The sequence below is a fragment of the Prinia subflava genome, chromosome 6 (assembly GCF_021018805.1).
Source record: "Prinia subflava isolate CZ2003 ecotype Zambia chromosome 6, Cam_Psub_1.2, whole genome shotgun sequence".
In the NCBI taxonomy this organism is placed as follows: Eukaryota; Metazoa; Chordata; class Aves; order Passeriformes; family Cisticolidae; genus Prinia; species Prinia subflava.
This window is the reverse complement of record NC_086252.1, coordinates 34,307,567-34,334,632: the sequence shown is the minus strand read 5'-3', so window position 1 is coordinate 34,334,632 and position 27,066 is coordinate 34,307,567. Positions and strand designations below refer to the sequence as shown.

Sequence of the window (27,066 nt, the reverse complement as noted above, 5' to 3'; positions counted from 1 at the left end):
CTCCCTGGCTGTTGGGGTCTTTTAGTGGGAAATACAAAGGCTTGTCAGAAGTTTTCCTGCACTCTGGGTCTTTGCAATCAACTATTTTCAACTAACCATAAGTTTTCCTATCAAAAGTATAATTTTCCTTTAGCCAGTCTGTTTGTTGTTTAAAATTCAATAATCAAAGTACAGTTAGAGTTTATTTCTGTCTTCTTGGTGATGCTGCTTCTGTTATTTAACAAGACACTTCTTTGGTTGTAACAATGAAAGTTCTCCTTATTAGAAAAACATTTGGAGATTGTACAAAACAGAGAGAGATGACAATAAAACCTGTCTTTGAAGTTTTCTTAGCAAATATAAATCCGTATAAAATTCATTAATGACATACCAAAATCCAGGGGTCTTCATTAGAACACTCTTAAGAGTAGCTGAAAATCTCTTGTTTAGCCTGTTCCTTGATCCCTGCTACCTCAAATCACATTTCTTCCCATTCTCCCCTCCCCATCCCTCCGTGGATTGCTTTCAGAGGCTCTCATTATAATTTCTTTTAATGAGCTGGGTTTCTAATTATAGAAGGAAGACAAATCAAGCTGCCACTGTATAAATGGACATGGAAAAGAGAATGCTATTAAACCCCTAGTTTTTTTTAAAAAAACAATCTTTATTTTCATGATGCCTCTAACACTAAATATGAAATATTATGTCCACGTTACCCTAAGGAATTTATATAGGGACCCAAATTGATCTATGTTGAATCCTTTCATTTAAAGCATGTGAATGGTTGTCTCATAAACCCCTCCAGATTTTTCTTCATGCTTTAATATTTTCTTCTGTCCCCCTTTCTCTTCCTTTTCCTCTCACCAGAATTCTGTTTTGGACAGACTGGGACGCGAATTTCCCTCGCATCGAGTCCGCCTCCATGAGCGGGGCGGGGAGGAAGATCATCTACAAGGACATGGACACGGGGGCCTGGCCCAACGGGCTCACTGTGGACCACTTTGAGAAGAGAATCGTGTGGACAGATGCCAGGTAAAGTGGTCACAGCATCCTCCTTGTCCCTGAGAAATCCTCACTGCCCCTCAATCCTCACTGCAGTGTGAGGGGAATGCAGTCATGGACAGGGAGAGCCCTGTGCAGGCACGTGTGCAATATATGCATTTAATTAATTAATCAACATATAATTATATTATATTTAATATCAATAAATAGATATCATCATTATTAATGTAATTAATTAATATATAATAATCCAGCTGTGGGTTCACCCATGGCTCCTGGCTCCCTGTGCCTTAGAGAGCAGTTCCCAAATGTCCTCCCTGACCTTCATCCATGCAAGGCCCAAGTTAGTTCATTATCTTCAAAGCTCATCTGAAAGAAAACTGAGTTTTCTGTTGTATTTCTCATAGCATTGAAATAAATTAAAACATTATTCAAACTAGTATTTCATATATATAATTGGAGAAATAATATGAACTTAATCATCTATAAAGTTCATGGTTGCACTGCAAAAATTCGTACGTCTTACCACTCTCACAGAGTAAGATTTTTACACATTTTGCCCAGTGTCATAATGGTTGTGTGATTATTTTTTTAAATTTATTTTCTTATTTAAGATTTTTATAATCTTACATTTGGGGTTGTCTTGTAGATCGGATGCCATTTATTCTGCACTGTATGATGGAACCAGCATGATAGAGATTATCCGAGGTCACGAGTATCTTTCCCACCCTTTTGCTGTTTCTTTGTATGGGAGTGAAGTTTATTGGACAGACTGGAGGACCAACACCCTCGCCAAAGCCAACAAATGGACTGGCCAAAATGTCAGTGTAATACAAAAAACAAGTGCTCAGCCTTTTGATCTCCAGATTTACCATCCGAGTCGTCAGCCACAAGGTGAATATTTATAGAGTCATTTATTCCTGAAGGAGGAAATAAGTATTTTTTTAATATATAAATATCTGTATTATTAGTAGAATAATTAATTATTCCTCTTCTTGGTGGGGGGGGTGTGGAATCCATATTCTTTTTATATTTAAATATCTGTATATTATTTTGCCTTAAACTGTTGTATTCAGAACTAGATGAAGTCAAAAGCACACAACCCATGTGGCAGAAGTTTTTATGGGGTGTGTATATATATATATATATATATATATATGTATATATATGTATAGGTTAGGATGTACCATGCAAAATAGAAATGCTGAAAAAAAGATCAGTATGAATTTTTATTGTGTGATATAACAAAAGAAAGCATTTATTTTGTACATAAATATTGGAAACTAAAATTTACCACTTGAGGATAACCAGTAAGTTATCCATGTTCTCTGGATAAATTTCAACTTTTCTGGCAAGAAGCTGATGGTAATACAGTATTATTTTAGAATTTATCTAGTGAATACTTGTTGCTGGTTTTTTTCTTTAATACTGAGAAGTGAAATTTTGTTTTTCTTCTCACCCAGGGTTTGTAGTGCTGAGTGAGGCACTTAAACTTTTATGTTAGTAGCTTGTGAGCAATCTTGAGAACTTCAAATCCTGACAGTTTTGGATGGCTGTGTAAATGTACTGGAACCCAGTTCTGCATTAGTTATACACAGAAAAATGTGGTAAAGCTTGAAAGTAAATGAGTATCAGCAAGTAAAATTCTCACTGCACTCTAGGAAGCAAAAGATTTGAGGAATGTTCTCTGCTAGCTCTTGGAAAAAAGGAAAAGCGTTGTTGGTTAGTGTGTCCAAGTGTGGTGACAGCTGTGACCTCTCAATATGTGACATAAATTGTCAGGATAAGTTTTTCTGATGCTTTTATTTTAAAATAATAATGAATATATATTGAAGATGAATGTTACTGGTTTTCAGTGGATGGCAAGTCTCTCAAACTTCATCACTTTCTGAAATAAGCCACTTGTTTCCCTTTTTCAGAATTGAGTTTTTGGGGCAGGGTGCCATTCTAAAAAGCTGACCTCTGCTTAAGATAATATATATGCCCACCTAGTTGAAATAGGAGTGGAGTAAATATGCATCTCTGCACACAAATAAGTTTTTTTCTTGTTTGTTTTTTTGTTTTGTTTCAGGTTTTCAGGGTTTTTTTGTTTGTGTGGGGCTTTTTGCCAATTTTCTTTTAATTGGTCCCCTCGTGCACTTTGGGATTTGTGTTCCATATTTGGTGTTTCTAGAGTAGCAGTTTTCCACATTTTATGATGTGGAAAACACTGCATTCTGATTTATGATTGGCCTTCTGGGTTTGCTCTAAGTTACTGTCTTCCAGCAGAAGCAATTTCTTTCTCCAGATCTGCAGTACCTTTTTATTTGAGCTAAAGAAATGATGATACTGCCTGATTACTCGTTAATTTTTGCTTTGAATTTTTAGCTATTTTGCAATAAATGAACAAGACTGGGTGCAGGTTAGAATCCCAAAACAAAATTAACAGTGGATTTACACTGCAAATTGTCAGTGTGAATAGAGCACTGCAGGATGAACATTTTGGATTTTCATCTCCATCTGGGTCACCTGTGTGGGTGAAAGTTTATTAATAGTTTTTAATATTATATCAAGGAAGTTATTTTGATTGAAATGAATCAGAGCAGAGCTAAATAAACTCTCATAGCCTAAAGCCAGATTATTTGAGTCGATCTAGGACAGATGCTAATTTAAGGTAGTGAAGTTAAAGTGAGATATTTGTATGGATGATGAGTTCAGCTGTCAGTAAACCACAGGGGATTGTGGAAGGCTTCTCCCCTAATACAGAATATTCTCAGGAATGTGAGCTTGAGGCTCACTTGTCTCCCCAGAATTAAAGTTCTGTGTCAGGAGTGCTGTGAAGATGGCCAAACAACAATTGTATTTTAAGAAGCCACTTGTTGCAAAGAACAAGGTCTATTTTAGTCATATTGTAGAGAAGTTGTAGCAGTGCACTAGTGAGGACAGTGATAAGAGAGGTAAATATAGAGCATTGGAAGGATCACAGCTTGAAAACACAAAGCCCTGAATTTCTCACACTTTCCCACCTTTTTTTTTTTTTTTTTCTCCAGGGTTTTAATTTGAATTAAAATTAAAAAAACAAACATGGCTATGATGTTATTTTTCTTTCTATATAATCTTTAATAAAAGATTACTTTTTTATTTAGAAATCAGGACAAACAGTACGATAACTGTTGAATATAAAGTATATTGAGCTCTTTGGTAATTAAAAAAAGAACATTTAACTTCGTGTTTTGTTACAATGTTCTATTGAGATTGCCAGCTGTTTAAAATAATAAACTCGTACAGAAATGTAGCTTAAGATGAGAACTAAAAAATATTATTACTTTGAGACCTTATATATTAATATGTATATTACTTTGAGACATTGTATACATTCTTTTTTATTTCAAAGCAAGCAGAAAGTTTGGTATATCTATTATAAATAATGCAAAATAGATATACTGAAATATATATATTAATATTTTACTCATATATATATAAACACATATGTTTTTCTGAGCTTTATCAAGAATTGTGCTTTGTTCTAAGAGTATTTCTGTTTATTTAGTTTTGTGGTGAATATGTAAATTTTTATACTGGCTCTTTTTTGAAGTGAATGATTAAAAACTGAAACAGAGTGATTAGAGGAGATAAATATTTACTTTAGAACTTCCACATCTGATCAGTCCTAACCTGCAAATTTCGAAGATAAGTGCTAAAATAATCAGATAAAATAGGCGATATAAAGATTTTACTTGGCTGAGTACTTTGGCCTTAGGGAAAGCAATTCTGTTGGAGGTATTGACATTGAGCAGAGGGTTAGATCTGTGACTTGTTTTAAATTTAATCGACTGTCAGCAATTTGAAAGCACCTTTTGATGTGACTGTGGCGCAGATATTTGAAAGTTTAGGCAGGATTCAAACATTTTGTGCACTGTTCAAGAGTAAGATCAAACTTTGTCCCTCTAAAATGTGGTGCCACGAAGGGACAGGCTCAGTGTGAAGTTAATACAGGGATACACTGGTCACAGGAAATGCATCTTGAGAGGTTGTCAGAGTAAGTGTTCATTTGTCAGCTGGTGATGGGATGTCAGAGGGGGTTGTTTTCAAGGGTTACTGGTCAAGGAAAATAAGCATTTTGTTTAAATGAAGGTTTAGAGAGCAGTCAAGGAGCAATGTGACAAGAGTGACGTGTGCGTGTCTGCGCTCAGCACGGGGAGAGGAGCAGACAGACAAGCAATCAGCACTGGAAATCAATCAAATAATGAAAAAGGCTGTCCAGTCAGGGAAAATGCCAGCTCTGTGGCTTGCTGTGATCAAAAGGAAAATAGATTGGTGGAAATGATTAGGAAAGGAATAAAGCAGCAGAGCTGGTGAACTGTGATGCTGTGTAAATCCATATCACTCCCACAGCTGGAATATTCCATACAGATCATGTACAGCACATCAAGGGAGCCTGGCAGGCTGATCAAGAGTGAGGGACAGGTTTTGGTCTGGGGATGGGTTGGAAATACCATTTATTGGTGATACCTGCTGGAAACACCATTTATTGGTGATACCTGCTGGAAACACCATTTATTGGTGATACCTGCAGGAAACGCCATTTATTGGTGATACCTGCAGGAAACGCCATTTATTGGTAATACCTGCTGGAAACGCCATTTATTGGTGATACCTGCTGGAAACGTCATTTATTGGTGATACCTGCTGGAAGCACCATTTATTGGTGATACCTGCTGGAAACACCATTTATTGGTGATACCTGCTGGAAACACCATTTATTGGTAATACCTGCTGGAAACACCATTTATTGGTGATACCTGCTGGAAACACCATTTATTGAAAGGCTTCTTTGTGGTGGCAGTCTGTGAAATCATAGATGGCGTGGGAAAGGTAACAAATGCTCATGAGGTTATTCACAATAGAAACAGAAGTGTTAGAATGAGCACAAGGAAATAAAAAAAGCCAAAATTTTGAGAGTCAGAGCAATAACAATGCGCCCTCAGGAGAATTAGTTTTTATTAGGAAATAAAGAGGAGGCTTAGCTGTTATTCAGTGCAAGCAGTATGAATATGAAAGGAATGTATAAATATGTACTGCTGGAAGTAATGTTTAGATGGTGGCACTTGGCTGCTGGAGTTGTGCATTCACGTGGAAACAATCACATCTGCTTTATAACTCTGCTTTTTCCACCAGTTTTGTGCTCTGTGCAATATGGAGGGAGCTGGGATGTGAACAGTGCAGGAATTGCACTGACTCCTCTTGGTGGGTGCTTGGAGCACACCTAAACTACAGCACTCTCTTTAAAATGATCATTCGCCACCATGCCTTTTAGTTTTTTCTTCTCTTTGTTCTTCTTTTTAAATTCCATCTATTCCATTCCATAAAGCACTACTTGGATGGAAAGAATGCAGGGATTAATTATTCTTAGGCCCAAAGTAAATCCTCATCACTGACAGTTGTATGCATACAGACAGGCTGAATTTCCACAAATTTCTGCTCTGTATTGGCAGATAAATGAAAGGAAATGCTCCTCTGCAAAACACAAACTTCTACAGTCTATCAGCACCTGTGGAAAAAATGCCCCAAAATTCTGGGAGGTTGAATCTCTCTTACAACATAAATTATTCTGTGATCTCCTTCACAATATTTTCAAAACTCCCAAGTTGTGTTTTGTTTCTGATGTGTACTTCATAGGCATAGATGACTTCTATTTACTAATAGTGTATTATTAATAATTGGAAAGGCTTCTTGAGCCTTCTTAACTTCAGTGTCTTCTCTTCAACTTCACTTTTTTTTTGTGTTCCACATGAAGTTGTGAATTTATTATAAGAGATCACCCCAGATTTTCTCTCAGTGTTCCTATTGATACAAGAAAAGTGTTTTTAAAGAAACATTATGTTAAATTCCTCTTTTCTAGTTTCTGGGAAAGGCTGAGTCCCCTCCAGTTCTGCCAGTGCTTAAAAGGGGAAAATGGCATGATTTTATAGAAAACAGTAAAAGCCTGTGGGGTTTTTGTTGTGTTTTTGTGGGTTTTTTTGGGGTTTGTTTCGTTTTGTTTAGGGTTTTTTATAATAGAATGATTACAGTTGTAATTAACCTGTTTTTCCAAGATTTCGAAAGCTTCTTTCTTCCCACAGCACAGGTCAGACAAGTAAGTAGTTAAAGGATTCAGGATCTGCTGGATGAGTTTAAGGAAGCATGCACTGATGGGAAAAAGAAGAGTTCAATGAAGAAAGCTTTGATTCAAATTTTAGTGCCTGAGTTTGAAGTAAATTTATTTTTTAAGGAAATTCATGCATTCGATTGCTGTGGTTCTCTAATTACTTGTGCTGCAGCTTAGCAAAGGGATATATTCTACACTAATGGGTTTTGTTAATTATAAGTTTTTCTTCAAGTTAGTCAATTCCCCTTCCCTTTTCATCAGTGTGAATTTTCAAAGATCTGGTTTTGGGGTGGGTTTTTTTGTTGTTTGTTTGTTTTACAAAAGGAAGAGTCAGCATTACTTTCTGTTCATGCTTGAAATGTCTCTTCAGCAGTGCTCTGGAGCTTTGGGATTTACAACAAGGAATGAAAATGCTAAAAATGATTTCCAGGTTTTTCTTCTTCCTTAGAAGACTAAGGGGTCTTCTCAACTTTCTTCCTGCTCTTTAAAGAAATTTTAGCACATCTTATTCAATCAGTGAGCTGTAGGAAGTGACTTGTGAAAACCTAGGAGAGGTTTTCTTTGAGAAAAGTAGAAATAAATACTTTGCTGTGTTTTGTTGTTTGTTTGTTTTCTCTTTCAAATTCTCTATGTGGGTTAGATTTCAACTAAAATTCTAGTAGGGAAATGAAATTGAGAGGAAACATGGAATTTATCATAATTCATCTCATAATCTAAGCTTTGACTGGTTCTTTCATACAATTAAATCTGTTTTTCAGGTCCTCATCATGCTGACATTTTCTAAATCTCACGTGTCTTGATTAGGAGTGTAAGATTTAAATCTCATGAAAAGGCTGCAAAATTAATATCTCCCTGGGAAAATTATATCTAGTTGCTTCCTAAGGTTACAATTATAAACTGTGGCTGCATTAACAAAACAAAACCTTTTTTAAAAAAAAAATATATATATATATATATATTTTTTTTTTCTTGGACTAGAGTTGAATAGTTGAATATTAGCCTATGAAAAATGATTCGAGCTCAGTCACTTAGACGGGATTTGTCTTCAGACAGAATCTTTCCCTTCTCACAACTGTTTGACCAACCTTAATTTTAATGAGGTTTTTTTACATTTTGTGTTCCAATGATTCTGTTTTAGCTCCCAACCCGTGTGCTGCCAACGAGGGCAAGGGCCCCTGCTCTCACATGTGTCTGATCAATCATAACAGGAGTGCTGCCTGTGCCTGCCCTCACCTGATGAAACTGTCTTCAGACAAAAAAACGTGTTATGGTGAGTTCTCCTCCCACAGCCTGGCAATTGCATTGATTTTGGAATCAATGGACAAATTAATGTTTAAAATAAAATCTCTACAGCGCTTTTTAGTGGTGTGTTTTAAAGGAGAAGCTGCTTTTTTGAGAATCAGTGGCTTATTCTAATAGTTGAGGTCTGTGGTGCTTTGATATTTGCTGCCACAGTTGTTTCTTTGTGCTGCTGGTGAGTGTGATGGGTTCATAAAATTTATCTCTGCAAAACAGAGAGCTTTATACCAAAATGTGCATCATCCCAACATTCTGAGCCAGGTAAGCTGGATGACAAAAAGATGCTTAATGGCTTAAACCTCTACCTGCTCTAGAGTTGTCTTAGTTTCATTTTCCAGGATTAAAAAACAAAGAGTAAATATTAGAAGTGCATCCTTGCAGGGGAATTTTTGGAATAAACTGCAATACACACTTCTAAGCTCTAAAAACCCTTGAAATGTCAAATAATTGTGTGCATTATATCTAAAACCTTGTACTAAATTGCCCTGTTTAGCATAGATTAATAAAATTCAAGAAATAGAAAAGAAAATATTTTGGCAAGGAAAAAAGTTACTGTTCATCTGCTCACTCCAATCATTCAGAGTTTTGAGATAAAAAAGAGAGCTCTGCTTTGCCTTTAATTTATTATCCTTTTTCACTAGTGGAGGTGTAAATTAGAACAACCAATTTGCCCTTTTTGTTCCAGCTGATTGCTTTTCACTGCTCACACACATTTGCTGTTTGCAAAACTTCCCTTTTACAGTGATTCTTATAACCTGAGATAACAAATATTAGTATCTGTTCTGATGTGCAGGTGGAACAGAATTTGTTTGAATTTTAAAATTTGTTATACCAAAGAGGGTAAAATGTTTAAAATAACATTTCCAACTTTTTTTTTCTTTCACACTCCTAAGACCATATTGATTTAGTGGTGTGGTAACAACATCCAATATACAGAATTCTTATTTTTCTGTGATTTTTATGCTCTGTAACAATATTTCTCAAGTGTCACGAGACTGCAGGTTTTCTGGAGGAGTTTAATCACTCATACAAACATCATTTCCACATTTGTCAAGTGATCTGAAATGAAGGACTTTGATTTCTGTCGGAGATGTTGTGGAGAGGATGAGGAATGATGTTTTCCCTTTTTCTAACAGAAAGAAAGAAGTTTCTTCTTTATGCAAGGCGTTCAGAAATCAGAGGGGTGGACATAGAGAACCCATATTTCAACTTCATCACAGCCTTCACTGTCCCTGACATCGATGATGTGACAGTCATAGATTTTGATGCTGTTGAGGAACGTTTATACTGGACTGATGTGAAAACACAGACCATCAAACGTGCCTTCATCAACGGGACTGGCTTAGAAACCATCATTGCAAGAGGTAAACAGCACAGCTTTGAAATAAAAATAATTCCTTCTAGGTAAATGTGTGTTATGAGCATGCTGAAATAGGAGAATGAAAGTTCTTGATACATGTACCTTTCCCTGCTATTAGATAATTGAGCTAAACAATAAGCAGGCAGAATTTTCTTTAGGATCCTAGTTTGCTTTATTGATTCATAATTCAATTTTATGTAAACAAATTGGGATGTAATTTTGCATTGAATTTACACAAGATTGAAATGCATAGTAAAAAAAGAAAATGGATGTCTTGAAGGTAGAAAAAATAAAGATAAAAAGCAGGAGGACCACAGTATCCTGACATGGCCTTGCACTGAAGAATTTCCTACCTGTGTTGACTTAGAAATGAAATTGGCTCTGTCAGGGGTATTTTATTTTTCCAGTCCATGTAAATCTTTCAGCTTTGGCACCATTGGTGAAACCACAACATGGCAGCCCGGTGATTTTGGTGAAATTGGTGTAATGTGCATTTTTCTGTACAGAACATGTACATAGGTACAGAAACTTATTCAATATAAAGTTCATATCTGATTGCTTCAGCCCTATTTCAGTGGCCCTGGTACTGAAGTGAAAACCATTTGTTGGTAACATTTGGTTTTTGTTTCCAACCACTGTCATGGCAGCACTTGTTCTACTTTCTAATGTACCTCCCTGCTTGAAAACAGGAAAAACTGACAAAATTTGAAAGCAAATTTTGTTAACTCTGGTTCCCCAACAGTTAGATGAATGTTTGGTGGGGAAGAAGAAAAAAGAAATAGCTGGGTTAAGATCAGACCTTTTGTGACTTGGAGAACAAATAAACCATGTAGTTAATTATTTATTAGAAAATAACTAGTTCAAGCTCTGCCCCTTGTGTCACTTCAGAAGAAATTACTTCTGTGTTAGCACATTTTGGGAAATGTTTGGACAAATACGGCAATTTTTTCATTTTGTAGACTGTGAATTCATTTATTTTGTGTGGCTGCTTTTTATTTTCTGCTGCTATCTCAAGGACAACTTTATTAACAATCAGATGTATTTTTCAGTGCAGTAATGAGAACAAGGCTTAGAATGCCTCCTAGAGATCTTTACATCAGATATTCAGGTGCCCAACAGAGGGACTTGTTGCTTGCTTTTTTTCTAAAAGTAGTAGAATAAAAATGTTGTTTATTATCGAAAATTCACTGAACTTGTCAGGGAACTTAATGAAACCAAAAGAAATATACTATTCTTTCATATTCCGTTATTATAGTAGCTTTTGTGGTAGAGTTTTTTTGTGGGTTTTTGGGTTTTTTTTGTTCCAGATGCAACTTTTATATAATAAGTTAGAGAAAATTACAGTGTTCTGGCACATCAAAACACTGTAAAGTCTATTTATTATGTGTAAATGATCTCATTTTCTTACAGTTATATTTCTATACTCCTTATAAGAACCAAAGAAGTTTTGTCAGCACGTCCTGGTGGGATTCTCATTGGGCGAAGTCTTGTGCCATTGTCACAAAGATGCCAAGTCATACTTTAATCTTTTTAAGAGTATGAAATGCTTATTTTCTGGTTCCTCCAAGCAGAAAAACCCCGTAAGGGCAAGGGAGCAATTTAAAATGGGTCAAGGACTGTGTGTTTGGTGTCCTTTGTCGCGTTCTGTGAGGTTGGCAAACTTCCTAATGCCCGGTCACTGCTCAGCCTTGTGGACGTGCAGACCATTCCTCAGCCACATCCACGTCAAGGGCAATCCTCCTGTCAGTGGAAATTACCACCCTGAGTTGACAGAGGATGTGTATAAACCATGAACTACAAGGAATTATTAAATCACCCTTGGCCCCTTTCCTTCTCCACAAAGACGCAGCCAGTGTGAGCTCAGGGCACGGGGGCGTGTTGGTACCCAGAGGTGCAGCAGTGACTTCACACCCAGTGTTGCAGGCAGATTTTAACACAGATTGACATTTCTTAAAATACCTGGCTCAGGAAGACCATCAGGTTACCAAACCAGTCACAGCATACTCCTGCTTTGCTGCCTCGGGTATTAACAACCCTCAGCCATTCCCCACATTGGGACAAGGGACGAGAATCAGAAGGGAAAAAGTGAGAAAAGTTGTGGGTTTTGATAAAAACAACTCAATAGGAAAAGTAAAAGCTATGAACACCAAAAAAAACCCCCAAATTAAGAGTTCATTCAGTGGTTCCCATTGGCTGATAGGTATTTTCCATATCCAAGAACTCAGGAGAGTAACTTGGAGTCTTCAAAGCCTTCAAAAATAAAACCACAAAACTTCTCCAGTGACACAAGTACTTATGAGCTACAGAACTATTCCACAGACCACTGGATTTAATTCAGATCCTCTGTACTGAGCCTGTGTGGAGATGAAGAAGGAAGGAGGCTTTTAAATTTCAGCATAGCATTGTTTTAGAAAGCCACTGAGCAATAAATGCCTTCTGAAGTAGAAAAATACAATACAGAAGTTCAGCATCTCTGGTTATTATTTTGGGACAGTAAGCTTCATGCTGTGAATATTCAGTGTGATTTTCATGTTCTTATTGTTAGTATATCAGGCCCAGGAAGAAAAATCAAGATTATTAATTCTTGGCAACTAGTTAATAAATCCATCTGAATAGAATATTGTGCAGTATTGTTAACAAACCATTGAATAAAATACACTTTTTTTTTTCCCTGACACTGACAAAAATCCAGAAAGAAAATCAAAATAACTGCTTTCCCTTTTTGCAGATATTCAGAGTATCAGAGGTCTTGCAGTGGATTGGATATCACGTAATTTATATTGGATTAGCTCAGAATTTGATGAAACACAAATTAATGTGGCACATTTGGATGGTTCCTTGAAAACCTCAATCATCCATGGGATTGATAAACCCCAGTGTCTTGCAGTTCACCCAGTAAAAGGGTAAGGTGTCCGTGGTTGTAATAAATAAACTGCAGTAAGGTTCAGTAAATAAACATCAGAAGGTTCTTCATTCATATTTTAAGTTTGGCCATTCTGTTTTCTTTTGAACTTGGAGTGCAAATGTGAATTTGAAAAGTTTTGCCAAAAAGTTTTTAACTGAATGTTCCTTCCTTTAGAATTCCGCTGATTAAATAGTGGAACAATTAGTTGTGCATTTTGTCTCCTAAACTGATGAATGTTTTCACTACTGACTCATTAAAAACACAAAGCAATATTGTAAATGTGTCAATTCTCTTCTTCAGTAAGCTGTACTGGACGGATGGCAACACAATCAACATGGCAAACATGGATGGCAGCAACAGCAAAATTCTCTTTCAGAATCAAAAGGATCCTGTTGGTAAAGACCTTTTTTTTCCTGTTTCTTTTTTAACTGATAGTGCTTCATTATGGGCATTTTCTTGAACTGGTATTTAAGTGTACAATGATGTTTTTCACCTACAGTGATAAGAACAGGCATAAAGATACAAACAACACTCGTGTTACTGTTGTGTTTCACCATTTAAGATATTTTTGGCCCATTCTAACTGAAATCTACTGTAGATTTAGTGGGGTGTTATTGGCTCTAGGATTACAGTAGACTGAAGGAGAATCCAATTTTATTTCTCAATCTTTGTATCATGGTTACAAAAATGTGGAGGTTAGAGTTTTAGTAAGTCATGTGAGAATTAATTAGTAATATTACTATTAATATAGTATTATTTAGTAATACATGTGAGAATATGCTTTAAATGCAAATGTGGATCCTTCCTCACCAGAGTCTCACCTGCATCATCAAAAGATAAATTTGCCCTTAACTTTTCACACAGAGAAAAAAGCAACAGTTGAAGCATGCATTCCATATCATGACTTAGCCTCAGTTTAGTATTTGGGGATTCATACTGTTGATGATAAACCATAGCACTTCAAAAAAAAAGGCTCTTTCTGTGTGTATTTTTTGGTTTTGCTCAAGTCTCTTTTGGTAGATAATTTCATTATTTAGAGAGTTAAAGTAGTTATGTCAATTGTTTCTGCCTTATTAAAGACCCATCAATAAAGTGATACTATTTGAAAGCATTTGTGTTTTTATAACTGAATGCATTAAGCAAGCAGAAGTGAAAGTGGTTTAAAGAATTCAATAAATTTTACATAAGAACATGACATGCATTTTATACCTTAAATTCAATGAATTTAGTAGAAATTGCTTGATAACTGTTTTACTGTTGATATGAGTATCTGTCTATCCACTTGAAGAGACAATTACCTTTTTATCTGGAGAGAAAAGAGTGGCAAACCCACTGATTTTAAGGTGAAGAACAATCACTTTTAATAACATTAGAACAATGTCAAGGACAGTTGTGTGCGACACTTTGCACTGAATATTTTCTGATCACAGGTCACAAGGTCCTAAATTGCAATGCTTAGGGTTTCCAATATCAAACTCTGTATTAAAATATATGCAATATGCCAGTTTCAATGGTTTAAATTATATTTTACCATTCTTAGCAGTCCCATGCTAAGAACAAAGAAACTCTTCTAAGATTTAGAAAGTGGCAATCTTAAAACCTTAATTTAATATTTCATTTGTGCACTGAGAAAACTCTTTGTCCATAAGTGAAGCTCTAGTTAATGCAGTGCTTATTTTGAGTGTTTTGGGAGTTCTCAGGTAGAGAGAAAAAGACAAAAATCTGGTTTATTAGTGTTGGATATCTGGTAATTGATGGGATGTTTAGTTTCCTTGATGCAAAATTTAGAATTTGAAAAATGAGAGAGTTTTCTAGTCTGTGACCTGAATTAAGCTGATGGATTTGTTTTTTCCTATCTGAGTTCCATCAAAACAAGGAGACAGTTTTTCAATTAGAAAATTATTACCAAGAGCATTTTTAGTTAGGAAATTTTGGGAACAGATACTCTTAGGATGACAGATGGTGTCAATTATTTTTATCTTAACTCGTACATATTATGGTTTGCTGGTCCATTCTGCAGTTTTAAAAGTCTCCAGTGCTGACACGTATATTTGTTGATAAAAGAATTGCTCCTTGGAGTGCCATTAAACTGTATTCTTAGGAATTCAGAATTCCTGCCTAATTTTATACTTTGTTGGGCAAATCATCGGCTCATTTGAATTCCCTGAGACCAATATTGTATAATCTTCATGTTCAGATTCACTTTAGCAGGTTATAAGGTTTAAGCCACTCACCTACCCTTGAATGCATCACGAATATCTGTGATGCTTATGGCTAATAAACAGCTTGTTTTCATTAGTGAACCAGGATGATTCCTGAAAAGAAAATCTAATTAAACGTGCTCTGCCTACATTAGAAATGTGTTTTTGCAGAGGTTGGTAATAGGTGGAAAGTATTTGGGGGAGAATAAATGCTAGAATTGGGTAGAATGAGGTCGGAATGTTTCTGTGTCAGTGGCTGCTATATATATATATATATATATATATATACACTCTGTATAACTGGAGTGTCTGTGTGTAGAAACACCCGTGGAATATCTGAATTATCAAACCAGACAGGGCAGGGCTGTAATTGCTGCACAGCTTGCATTGGCAGTACCCACAAACAGATCCCACCGAGGTGCAGCCTGTGGGGAGCTCTGGTGTGCAGGAGGTGTGGCAATCCCAAAGGCTGCCCATGCCAGAGCAGGGCAACCTTCCTGCTGATATATTGATATATTCCCTTTCCAGCCACGCTGATATTCCCAGGGAAGTTCCTGGGAATTACCCTCCTGCTTTTCTGCAGGATCGCTGGTGCTCTGTGCCTGGAGGGAAGCTGGTGGTACAAACGTGGGAATGTGTGTGCCCTCCTGAAGGCCCCGCGCTCTCTCCCACGGGTGATGTTTCCTCCTGGGTGAAACCCCTGCACGGAGCTGGAAGGAAACATCAGCTCCTGCAGAGAAGGAAGGGTGGCTTTTAGAAGCTCAGAAAGCAGAGACCTTTGGATCTCTGCCGTGTCAGATGTGCGTGACAGTGGTGACACCATGGCAGCTGCAAAGGCTGCAGATCAGGGCACGGCTTTCTGCTGTTGGGGTTTCCAAAATAGCTTCCCACAGGATGAAAAAGGCTGCAGTACAATATCTGGAGCCTGACTCACGCAGTGAAATACATTAATTTTTGGCATCTTGCTGCTGGATGCTTAGCATGAGTTCTGGGAAGGCTGGAGCACCAAAGCAAATTGTTATGGCGGGCATTGTTACCATGCCAAGAATATTTCACTGTGGAAAATCTCCTGCTACAACTTCTTGAACATTTTTAAAGGATTACAGAAGTCTGAAATACATTATCTCCTAGTTCTTTGCTGTTACTTTCAGAAAACTCTATACTTTATTCATTTAGTAGCTTATTTTGCAAGTATCTTTATTTTGAAGGTCCTCTTGCTTCAAACTCCAAAGGACTGATTATGAGACCAGATCACTATGAATCAAAATGAAAAGTAATACTGTACATTTATTAGGAGTTTGGATTAGGTTTTGGTATTTCATCATCCTAAGCAGGGAGAGAACAGACTTTTTATAGTTCTGAATCACAAAAAGTACCTTGTTTACCCAGTCTAGGTGTATTCATAATTTTGGAATATGAATGATGGCTTCTGGTTTGCATTTACAAGTTGTTAATGACCTTGCTTAGGACCTCAGCTTATTCAAGTAATTCTTCATTGCCAGATAATGCTCTTTCATCAGTCAGTCATTGATTTCAGTAACTGCTGAAAGAAATAAAAGGCACAAATCTTTCTAAAAGCCTGGGTTTTTTCATTGTAAATGACTAAGTTTGGTTTTCTCAATTTATTTTTCTTTAAGTGTAAGTAGATGAGTGACTAGATAACATAATTGTTTGTGTGTATATGTTTCTTAAATGCATGTTCATAATGAAAACAGCTGAATAATAAATGAATATCATCCATTAAAGCCACAGTTGAAGCTGTATGCTTTAATTACAGGTTTATCAATAGATTATGGGGAGAACAAGCTTTACTGGATCAGTTCAGGAAATGGAACCATAAGTAGATGCAATTTGGATGGTGGTAATCTTGAAATAATCGAATCAATGAAAGAAGACTTAACAAAAGCCACAGCTTTAACCATTATGGGTAAGTCCAGTGATAATCTATTTTTTTAATTATTCAAAGCCAATTAATAATGAAATACAAAAGCTTAGGGAAGTTATTGTTGTTTTTGTGTAAATAATACATACAATATATTCACAGCTGAGACTGTGTTGTCCATGAAAAGTTCTTTATGTTTCATTGAACAGTTTGCAATCTCTAAAACAAGGATATTTAAGGATATTTCTAAATACAGACTTGCATATACATACATGTATATGGAATGAAGGTAACAAATTGGTGGCTTACATTTACTATAGTCATATGTAAAGAATTTTGGAAGGAGAAGGAGCTGTTATGCTGTTTATTACACAGAATTATCCATGATTTGTTTCCTTTGCTCAGTTCCTCCTGCTTAGTTCACAATATTCCCAGTTTGTTGGATTGCCTGGCACTTTAGGAACACTTCTTTGGGTTATGAATTGATGATTGAGCATACGGATTTTCAGATGTCTGCTCATATTCCACATATTAAATTGACTGAAAGAAAAATATTCTATTTGTTACACTTTGTAAATAAGAAATGTTTAGAACATTCAAAAACATCAGTCAGAAAAATCAAAAGAATAGTAGCGTAAGGAAAAAATCCATAAAAACACTCCAGCAAATTGCTGATCACTGAATATTATAAAAATATTGTTTCAAAATTACTTTTTCTCATATGCACCTTCAGCTCTTGGTCTTGTTGTAACTGGGACAGAGTATAGTAAGAAAATCCAGTTTGTCTCAGAATTTAGCTTTATGCTTCAGCTTTTTTAGAGATTACTTTAGAGTTTTCCTTATTTCCTACAAATTACTGACCTCAATTCTGGTTCACTTAAAAATCACTTATATTTATCCTGGATATTAAAAAACAAGTTCAGTTGATAAACAGAGGGGTTTTTTTGTGATGAGTGCTATCAAGGGCCAGACTTTTTATGAAATATTTTATTTGATTGATTAATTAAATAATAATTATGTATATACATAATATGCACATAGATGAGTGCTAGTGAAAGTTAAATAAAATTTAATGATTTTTTAATGCACACGGTGTAAATTATGTCATATTTAAAGGGATAATTACTAAATTAGATTTATTACACACCCATTTGCCCAGCAGTGAACTCTAAATGCTGTCAGTATCTGTCAGGTGTATTATGCTTTTATATGTGCATCCATAAACACGAGCAGGTTCGGTGTCAGAAGGAATCATGAATGTTAATTTGGACAAATTGTTTCTCATTGATTGCACTGTGACTGGAAATAGGCTGAATAAACGGCCTCTGCTCTGGGGAGCTGTTGGAGTCTTTAAGAGGAGGTGTAAAGAGTGTTTGTTCACGCTGTCACTGGGCTGGGGGTGGTGCTCATCTGTGATTCACAGGAGCTGCAGCGGTGAGGATCCCTCTGGGACAGGGAATAAAGAGTTTATAGCTACCCTGTGAAGAGGAGTGCGTGGCAGTAGTTGAATTTTTGTACATCTGGAGATGGGAGAATGTCTCCCGTGTAGGTTTTATCACGGGTACCTCTCATATTCACAGTTTGGGATGATTTGTTCTTATGGGTGATGACAATTCTTCCTACTTAAAAATGGTGGGCAAAACTTACAAAGAGTTTTGGAGCTTTCTGTTTGTTTTGCTTTGGGGTTTTGGAGTCGTGGTTGTGCTAAAATGCAGCTTGATATTGCAGTGAGTCAGTGAAGTTTTGGTTTGCTTCATAATACATTTTATGGAGTGGTTCAGAGCTTCACCAGCAATGAGAATTCTCCTTTAGCACAACTCCTCAATCTCCACATTGTTTTTATTGCTTTCAATTCCTCTATTTTAGCCTTGCAGTTTAGCTGTTGGAAACCATTTGGAAGTTACCACTTGTGTTTCAGATGTTTGCTGTTGTTTAGTCCTTTCCGGGCTCTGTTTAACATTTTCCTACTATTGCATTCTTTAGTTGAAGCTTATAGAAGGTAATGATACGACAAAAAAAAAAATAATGTTAGCAAGCACGTTGGTGCCAAGGTAACTCAGGTTTATCCTTGAGGGAAATGGGAACAATATATAATTCACATCTTGCTGTAGTTTGGGTCTTTCATTTATTGGTTTTCTGCACAGCAGTGTCAGTCATCTTTCTCTTTCAATATGCTGAGCCAAAGTCCTCATCTTTTGGTGCCTGCTTTTGCTAAATCTTTTTGAACATGATATAATCTTTTTGGGCATGATGGGACAAAAATTATATTCCATTTGAAAGTAAAGGATTTGAATATGTACAAAATTGCTATTTTTTCCATGTTTTAAGTATACAAAAAAAAAGACTGTTGCAATTCTGTATTGCAAGGAAGTTGCTGTAAATCTATGAAGTCAAACATGCTTTTCTACTCTTAACACTTTTTCCTCAAATTCATATTTACTCTGTGAGACGTCAGTGTATCAACATCAGCTATTTTTAATTAATCTGTCAGTCAAAACAATGTGAATGTTTTGTCTAGTATCTCCCACTGGTTATTGTCTAGCATTTGGTCATGGTAATTTTCTTCTGGTAATATGTAACCTTTACATTTTATTTTCTTCAAATGCCCTACTGTTTTTTTTAGTCATTTAGAATTTATCTGATTCACAACATCCTGTGCCCTGTATAATTTTCACCACATGCTGCTGGCACCATTTATAAGTTGATATCAAATATATCCCCCGTTCTGATATTCATGTTCCACGTGAAAGAATCTCTGAATGTATACAGTACATTCAGAGATTCAGTATGAATACAGTACAGCCAAATTCTTTTCAATAATTTGTTTTGAGGTAAGATTTAAATGATAGTGGGTGAAAATTTCCTATCCCTGCTGATCTGTGTGCCTACAAGTTTAATTAGAGGTTTTTGCAGGTGAATCACAGTAATTGATAATTGATAAAATAATTAAATACTCTCTATAAGTATCTGAAAGTTTGAGTTTAATCTACCATTCAATATCTGATTTTAGCTGTTTTTCTGATAGCCAGTGTTTTGAGCGGGATCAAATGATAAAGATGTATTTGGAATTCTGCATAAAGTCTCATTTCCTGCCTTCCAAGTTACTTAGTGAAAATGGTTCCTGTTATTGAAAGTGGTCAGAAATCCACCTTTGCTGTGTATTTCTGGACTGGTGAGCAGAGCCCGTGTTCCACAGGGTCTGAGTTGCAGAGGAGTTTGCAGCAATATCTGCCGTGGTTCCAAACTGGTGGGTTGTTTCCTGACTGACAAATGACTCCGAGTGAGAAACTGAGTGTTTCTAGAAAAGTATTGATGAGTTACTGTAAGTCTGTAGCTGAGAAGAAAGGGATGCTGAAGGCTCCTGTCAGCAGTTTTGGTGTATTGGATTTTGTATCAGGTCCTCACAGAAATGCAATTTACACAAAACCACAGAATTCTGCTCGTGTCTCTACCAAATAGGAATATAATGTAGATTGGATAATGAGGATATAATTTGTTGTTCATTTGGTCTTTTTTTAGCATAAAATAGAGTAACTCCATGTAGTGAACGATTTTATGTGTAAGTGCTATTTCTGTTGAAATTCATATTAAAAAAAAATTCAATCAGCAATACAACAAAATCAGACGCACATAATAGCTTTTCAATGGGCATGCAGATATGAGAAGCACGTCTTGTGAACAAAAACTGTATATAAATATAGCCATCAAGTTGTATTATCAAGCAATCAAAACAGAAAGTAACAACTATAGTATTTCATTTTAGACAGAAAATGTAGGTTAATATTACTAAAATACATTCACGCTCCCATTTACTTTCATCATGCATTGGATGATGTATTGGTTATTTGATTTTTGTTTTATCCTAAATAATGCTTCAAAACCTAACACCAGACTGCTTTCCTAGTAGCTCAGATGGTGGGAGCTGTGACTTTGCTGGACCTGTTTGCAAAGTGAAAGGGGCTGCTTAGAGCAGGAGAATTCAAACACACACACACCTTAATTTTCCAAGTCATCAGTCTTCTAATTGCCGTAGCGCCATTCATTAGATTAGCATTAATAAATGAAATATATCTAGGCAAGCCGCCCGGTTCTAAGTGCAGTACATAGTTGTCTTCCATAAATACTCAAACCACCATTAATGAAAACTAATGGCCCATCAAAATTTGCATTCAGAGTGCTACTTGAAATCTCCAAAGGACTGCCCACAAAGCTAGGGTAACAATTTTTGGCATTTGAAGTTGCTGTTTCCCAATATGTTACTGTGCTTAATGATAATTACCCAACAGAATGGATAAATACAACAATTTTAATATATATTATAACCCAGTTTCAGCAACAAGATTGTAATTAGTGATTGAGCAATGCTCTTGTTAGCATAATCAAGCAAATAAATCACTTCAGTTTGATGTTTAAAGGTCCAAAACAGCCTTTTTTTCTTCCCTTGTGTGGGAAAGCAAGTTGTCTTTATGCTAAAGTATTTTTTTCTTTTTGTAAAATGATCTGCTGTATTTTAAAATTAATATAGAAATAATTACTTAATCCTGAATACTAGACATCGTAGGTGAGTTATCTACTGACAAATATCAGGAATGCAGAGAGAAATAGTCCAAATTTAACTTAGAATTATTAAGGTCAAAATAATCACACCATCAAAAATTGCCGTGTGATTTTTTTTTTTTTCTTTATTTGTTTGAGACTGCAGTGGTGTTTGTTGATCCACCTAGCAGTTTCTGAATAATTAAAACATTTATTTCTTTGGTTTTAGGGCACAACTGGAAAGTTTTTTGGGCAGGTAGTCATAAAAGGTTTGACCTCAAGGTGTCTGTACTTCATAATTTGTGTGTTGTTCAGACATTTTGGTTTGGTTTTTTAGACTGGTGGGGTTTTTTCATTTTATGATTTTTTTACCTTTTTTTTTTTTTACTATACTAGGTCAGGATTTGTATAACCTTTGTCTTTTAAATCCCCCTTCTCTATCCTTGTCTCCTTCTGAAAATCGTGGTGTGCCATTCCATGTGAGAGAAGAATAAGCGCTAGTTCAGTAAGATTTTGTAAGTTACATTTGTATTCAAAGGTTTATCCAGGTTTCACGTTAACAGGAACGAAAGTGGAAGGCAAAAGAATCATTTTGAAGAGTATTGTGATACTTCACTTGTGAATTGTTGTGATTTGTCCTTTTTATTGGTGTAGGGGGTGTAGGAGACTCCTCAACCTCGCAGTCACAGCCAAGTACTGCAGGATTAGTAATGAGTTTATGAAGTGCTGCTTTTGTCAGCAGAGGAGAACAACTCCGTGATCTGACCCGTCTGACCCCACTGATGGAGTTGTTTAGACACTCAACTGTGCATGGAAGCAGATTTGAGCTCCTTGAGCAGCTCAGTAAACAAAGGAGGTACCTGGCAGAACGTTCAGCTGCTCTCGTAGAAATGAGTTTGGCTCTCTCCAAAGGGAGAAATGAAAATATTTGTGGTGTGGATAATCACTGGTGATTGAACTCCTTGATTAAGGGCATGCCATGCATTCATCTCTCGGTAAAACAACGTGACACGTTGGTTATTCGGAGTTTTTGTTAATTTTCTTTCCTAAGGAGACAGGCAGGTCAGCCAAGGACAGGTTTGGGAGGTTGTTGAAACCACAGCCAAAGCTGAGGTTTGGCACAAAAAGAAATGCTTAAAAGTGATTGCTTCTTGGAAATAAAGGATGAAAACACCAAAACCATATGCAATTTGCTTTCCTCCTCTACCCCAGTCTTACAAAACAATGAATTTTTTATAGATGGGTTTGGATATGTAAAACAGAAAGTTCATGTTACTATGCACAAAAAACCAGTCATTACCAAAATTATTTAATGTCCTATTCTGATTTATGGTCATATAGAGGATGTGAAGAACAAAAACTCTTCTTCACAAACAAACATTTCATTGAAAAAGTTAACCTAATCTTTAGGATTGTGGGTAATTATCTAATAGGAAAAAACCCAAGTCCAATTTCCAATATTTCTTATATGGATTATAACACAGTCACCTTTCCATTTTTAGCTTTCACGTGCCTTTTTGCAATAATTGACACAATCAAAATTGAGTACAGGCACTTGTACTAAAGATTTTCTGATAAAAGTGTCTTCAGATGCCAGCTACTGTTAATGGATCGTTATTGCAGGATGATGTTTTGAATCAGTCAATTCCAGACTGACTAGTCAATGAATAAAATTACTGATTTTCTTTATATTTTATCCAAATTTAAACTGAGAGTTCCATTTGTGTCTCCAAATCTTGATATTTAGAATATTTTTAATTCCACAGATTCTGGTCTTATCATATACCTGTGGAGAGCATATTTTGGATTTTTCCTAATTATTTTATTTTGTGCTGTAGCTTTTTACAGTTCCCACAGTGGAAATTATTTTTAGGTCTACGCCTTCTATCACAAAACACTCAACTGTGTGGGTCCATATTATTTAAATATTAAAATGCATCTCATTTGTTTAAATATTGACAATGTGGCTCTTGTTATTTAAATATTAAAACTGCAGCATACGCAAAAATTCTTTTAACTGGAAAGAGAATTAACTAAAAATGAAGATAATACACAATATTTGCTGGGGAGGCAGCGCTCGTGAAGTTTAAAGGTTTTCAAGTTTTTATTTTTGGTTACTCTACAGTAATAAACTTTTCTGTCTGAAATGAAGAGCTCTGAGACATCTCATCATTGACCTGTGTGGACTCAGGGATGAAGACTCGTGACTGGGACAATCAGAATATTGGCTGCAGTCTTCAGCCATTAGTTCACTGAAGTTTGACATTGAAATCAAAGCTGTTAAAATTTTAATTCTGAAACCTTGGGAGGCAGTGCCTGCTTTTCTTTTTTTTTTTTTTTCCATGATTTCTTTGTTAATGATGGTAACTTTTTTCAAATAAAAAATTTAGTTTAACATTTCAAGCATTTTTTCTTTGTTTGTGAAAATGAATTTCTTCCCTAGGATAACACTAGAATTTCCATGTATATGTGAAAAATGAGGCATTTCTCTATACAGATAGGCTTAAATCAGCAGCTCAGCAAAAGGGAAATTGGTGAAAACTGTTTTCATGTCTGCAGAATCTTAATAACGCAATTTCTTCAGATTTTCTCTGTACCCTCTTTAGGCAATTTCCCTTAAAACTGGCCTCAGAATTAACCTCAAAAGCTTTTTCCCACCTTAGGTCTCAACCATATACAGTTTGATAGTGATGCTCCTAATTTCTAAAACTTGGGAATTTTACAGATAAAAAGCTTTGGTGGGCAGACCAGAACTTGGCTCAGATTGGCACCTGCAATAAAAAAGATGGAAGAAACCCAACTGTCCTGCGAAACAAAACTGCAGGTGTTGTTCATATGAAAGTGTATGATAAAGCAGCACAGCAAGGTGAGTCACATTTTAAGTAGAAAAATAACTTGTAATCAACTAATTTCCTTCAGTCTCTTAGTGAATTTAAATTTTTCTTCACAAAGCTTCAAATTTCTGAGATGTGTTCATTTCACTGTGTAAAATGTCTGTTCTAAATCTTATTAAAATATATTCTTTTATTACTTAAATATTGTAATAATTAGGCAGTTAGGAGCATGGATTTGTCAGATCACTTTGGAGTATGTCTTAAATATACTAAAAATGGCTTGTTCCTGAAAATAACAAGGTTAATATAACATTTGATGAATGAATAGGATATAATCAATGATTTATTTGTGGTCTAGATTAAGATACACTAATGTCAGTAAGATTTCATCATTAACTTAATGCAGAACGTTCAGGTTTTTCATACACTTTTACTTTAAAATAGGCAGATTTTTCAGAAAACAGATTTATTTATATTCTGAGGGGAAATATAATGTTGAAATTCTGCACGAGTGAAGCATGGAAAGGTACACAAATTTATGAAATATTTTAAGCATATCTCAATTTTTCAAATAGGTTATCTGAACAAAAATTGGAAATACTAATAACATATTGATGACGACGCTTACTTTTTAGCCAGGGTTGCATTGCTCAGGTTTTGATTTCTCTTGTCTCTTCTCCTGTCCTGTCACAGGCAGCAATTCCTGCCAGTTAAACAACGGGGGATGCTCCCAGCTTTGTCTGCCAACATCAGAAACCACCAGGACCTGTGTGTGCACAGTGGGCTACAACCTCCAGAAGAACCGCATGGCCTGCAAAGGTAAAACAGCTCTCAGCATTTATTTTAACCTACTTAAATCTTAGGGGAACATTGCCATGAGTAAATAAACTTACTTTGGTCATTTCTAGTTAAATAACTATATTGAAAATGCTTGATTGAAGCAGTAGGAGAGAAATGTCTGTTGTGGTTAGGACAGAGATAAATTTAGCTTTTCATTAAGTTATTCAAATAAATAAATTTCTGTGGTAACTTGGATTACCTATATATATATATAAATAATATTTATATATTTATGTAGCTAGAAAAGCAGACCATATGAGCAATCATTAATAACTATTTGTTCAAGTGTTCAAGGTCATATAGCTTATCTTTAAACTAAATTATAGGCTACAAGTATCTGAATGGTTGGGTATCTCATCCTGTTGCATTGCTCTTAATATAAAATAAAACAATTTTTTTCCTTAAATCTTTTTAAGTTGGCAGAAGTCATAACATAACTTACAGCCCAAGTCCTACTCTTTGCCTGAATAATGCAAAACAGCCTTATGCTCAAGGTGCTTTATAGTTTTATAAATTTATTTATTACTATTAATTAGGACTGAGTCATTTCTGAGAATTACTATGTAAGAAGAACTCTACACCATAGAATTTATTCCTACTGAAAAGAAATAGGTGCATTTGGAATTTGATTAATCTAACACAAAAGTAGGCATTTAAAATGCATCACTAAATCTACATAATTCTCTTTTTCCACAAAGGAAATGTGCATAACAAAAGTGAGATGAATCCTTTACCTTAAAGGACAATTTGCTGTTCTGTTTTTCTGCAAATTCTTTAAAATTATCTCTTGCTGAATATGTTCATGAAGAGCAGATGCGCACTGAAAAGATTCTTACATTTTCTTATCATTTGAATACAATTTTTTCTTAAATTTTAATTTCCATTTCTGCTGAGTACCTGATTATAAGGTGGTGTTTGACATGGACAGTGATCCCCTTCTCTTGATAGGACCACATTTTTAATTTAATTAGAAATGCACTGTAATAACTCATGGATATCTTTTCTAAGAGCTGGAGTTGTCACTCTGAAAAACTGTGGAGCACTATTGGAAAATTATATCTAATGTGTGTTAGCTCCCCTAATCTTGGTTATTTGGAAAGTTTCCCCTTTGCTCTCATTGGCTGCTTTATCTTCCCCTTAGGTATTGAATCATTTCTCATGTACTCTGTTCATGAGGGAATCAGAGGAATTCCTCTTGACCCAAATGATAAAATGGATGCTTTAATGCCAATATCTGGGGCTTCGTTTGCTGTGGGCATAGACTTCCATGCAGGTAAATAATATGTATAATTTGTTGTATGTATGGTTAAAATTGTAAATTCTTCTCATAAATGAGATAACCCCTTGTTTTCAAACCTTTTAAGCAATTGCAACTGCCTTTAAAGGAATTGGGAATGGATCATGCTCCAGAGTTAAGCTCTACCTTTAACATTTACAATAATTAGGAGATATTGTGCACATGCCGATTGTTCTGGCAGCAGCAGCTGCTCCTTTTTGGTGGAGTCACCACTGAGAACTGGAGCAGGAAACTGCTGGTTTTACAGAAAGTGTTCATCAAGGAAAAAGGCTTGTTCCTATGACACTTTTTCCACGGAATTTCTCATTCCTGTGTGATGCTGTACCTAGCAGGTGGCAGTTTTCCCCTGCCCAGCACAGCTCAGCCACCTTCCTGCAGGGCTCCAGCCAAGTCTGGATCTGTTTCCTCCTTCTGGAAGGAGCTGTGACAGCCCGGAGAGCAGGCATTTCCACCTGCAGCACATGCCTTTCCACTGTACAGACAGAAATAGTTTCTGATTTACACAGCCTCACAAACTTCCTCTGAAATTAGTTGGTTTCAGTTTTGCATGCGGGGAAAAAATAAAGATCAGATTCTAAAAGTGATTGGATTCATTGCCCAGTGGTGTTTGGGTATCTTCAAACATGTTAGCAAGTTTTGATTAGCTGGAAAGTTAATCTGTGACCAAGTAATGACCTGAAAAATACCCTGAGTCTCTGCGTTTTTAACTCATCAGCTCTTTGGTCAGCCTTCCTTTGAGACTCATTTTGTTACTGAGTTTACAAACTGGCAGCCTAGAAAAAAGTCTTGTTACCTATATTATAT

The 27,066-nt window shown here is 35.8% G+C and overlaps 1 protein-coding gene across 1 annotated transcript in view; it reads left to right on the top strand.

Annotated features, from left to right (window-relative positions):
- The window catches only part of LRP1B (LDL receptor related protein 1B), a 295,406-nt gene that overhangs the window by 112,918 nt on the left and 155,422 nt on the right, over positions 1 to 27,066 (top strand). The window contains exons 23-32 of the mRNA XM_063400998.1: positions 847 to 1,011; positions 1,631 to 1,875; positions 8,247 to 8,378; positions 9,544 to 9,771; positions 12,496 to 12,670; positions 12,973 to 13,067; positions 16,651 to 16,800; positions 24,017 to 24,157; positions 24,819 to 24,944; positions 26,107 to 26,238. Coding sequence (XP_063257068.1) covers positions 847 to 1,011; positions 1,631 to 1,875; positions 8,247 to 8,378; positions 9,544 to 9,771; positions 12,496 to 12,670; positions 12,973 to 13,067; positions 16,651 to 16,800; positions 24,017 to 24,157; positions 24,819 to 24,944; positions 26,107 to 26,238 — 1,589 coding nt within the window. The remainder of the gene's footprint in view (positions 1 to 846; positions 1,012 to 1,630; positions 1,876 to 8,246; positions 8,379 to 9,543; positions 9,772 to 12,495; positions 12,671 to 12,972; positions 13,068 to 16,650; positions 16,801 to 24,016; positions 24,158 to 24,818; positions 24,945 to 26,106; positions 26,239 to 27,066) is intronic.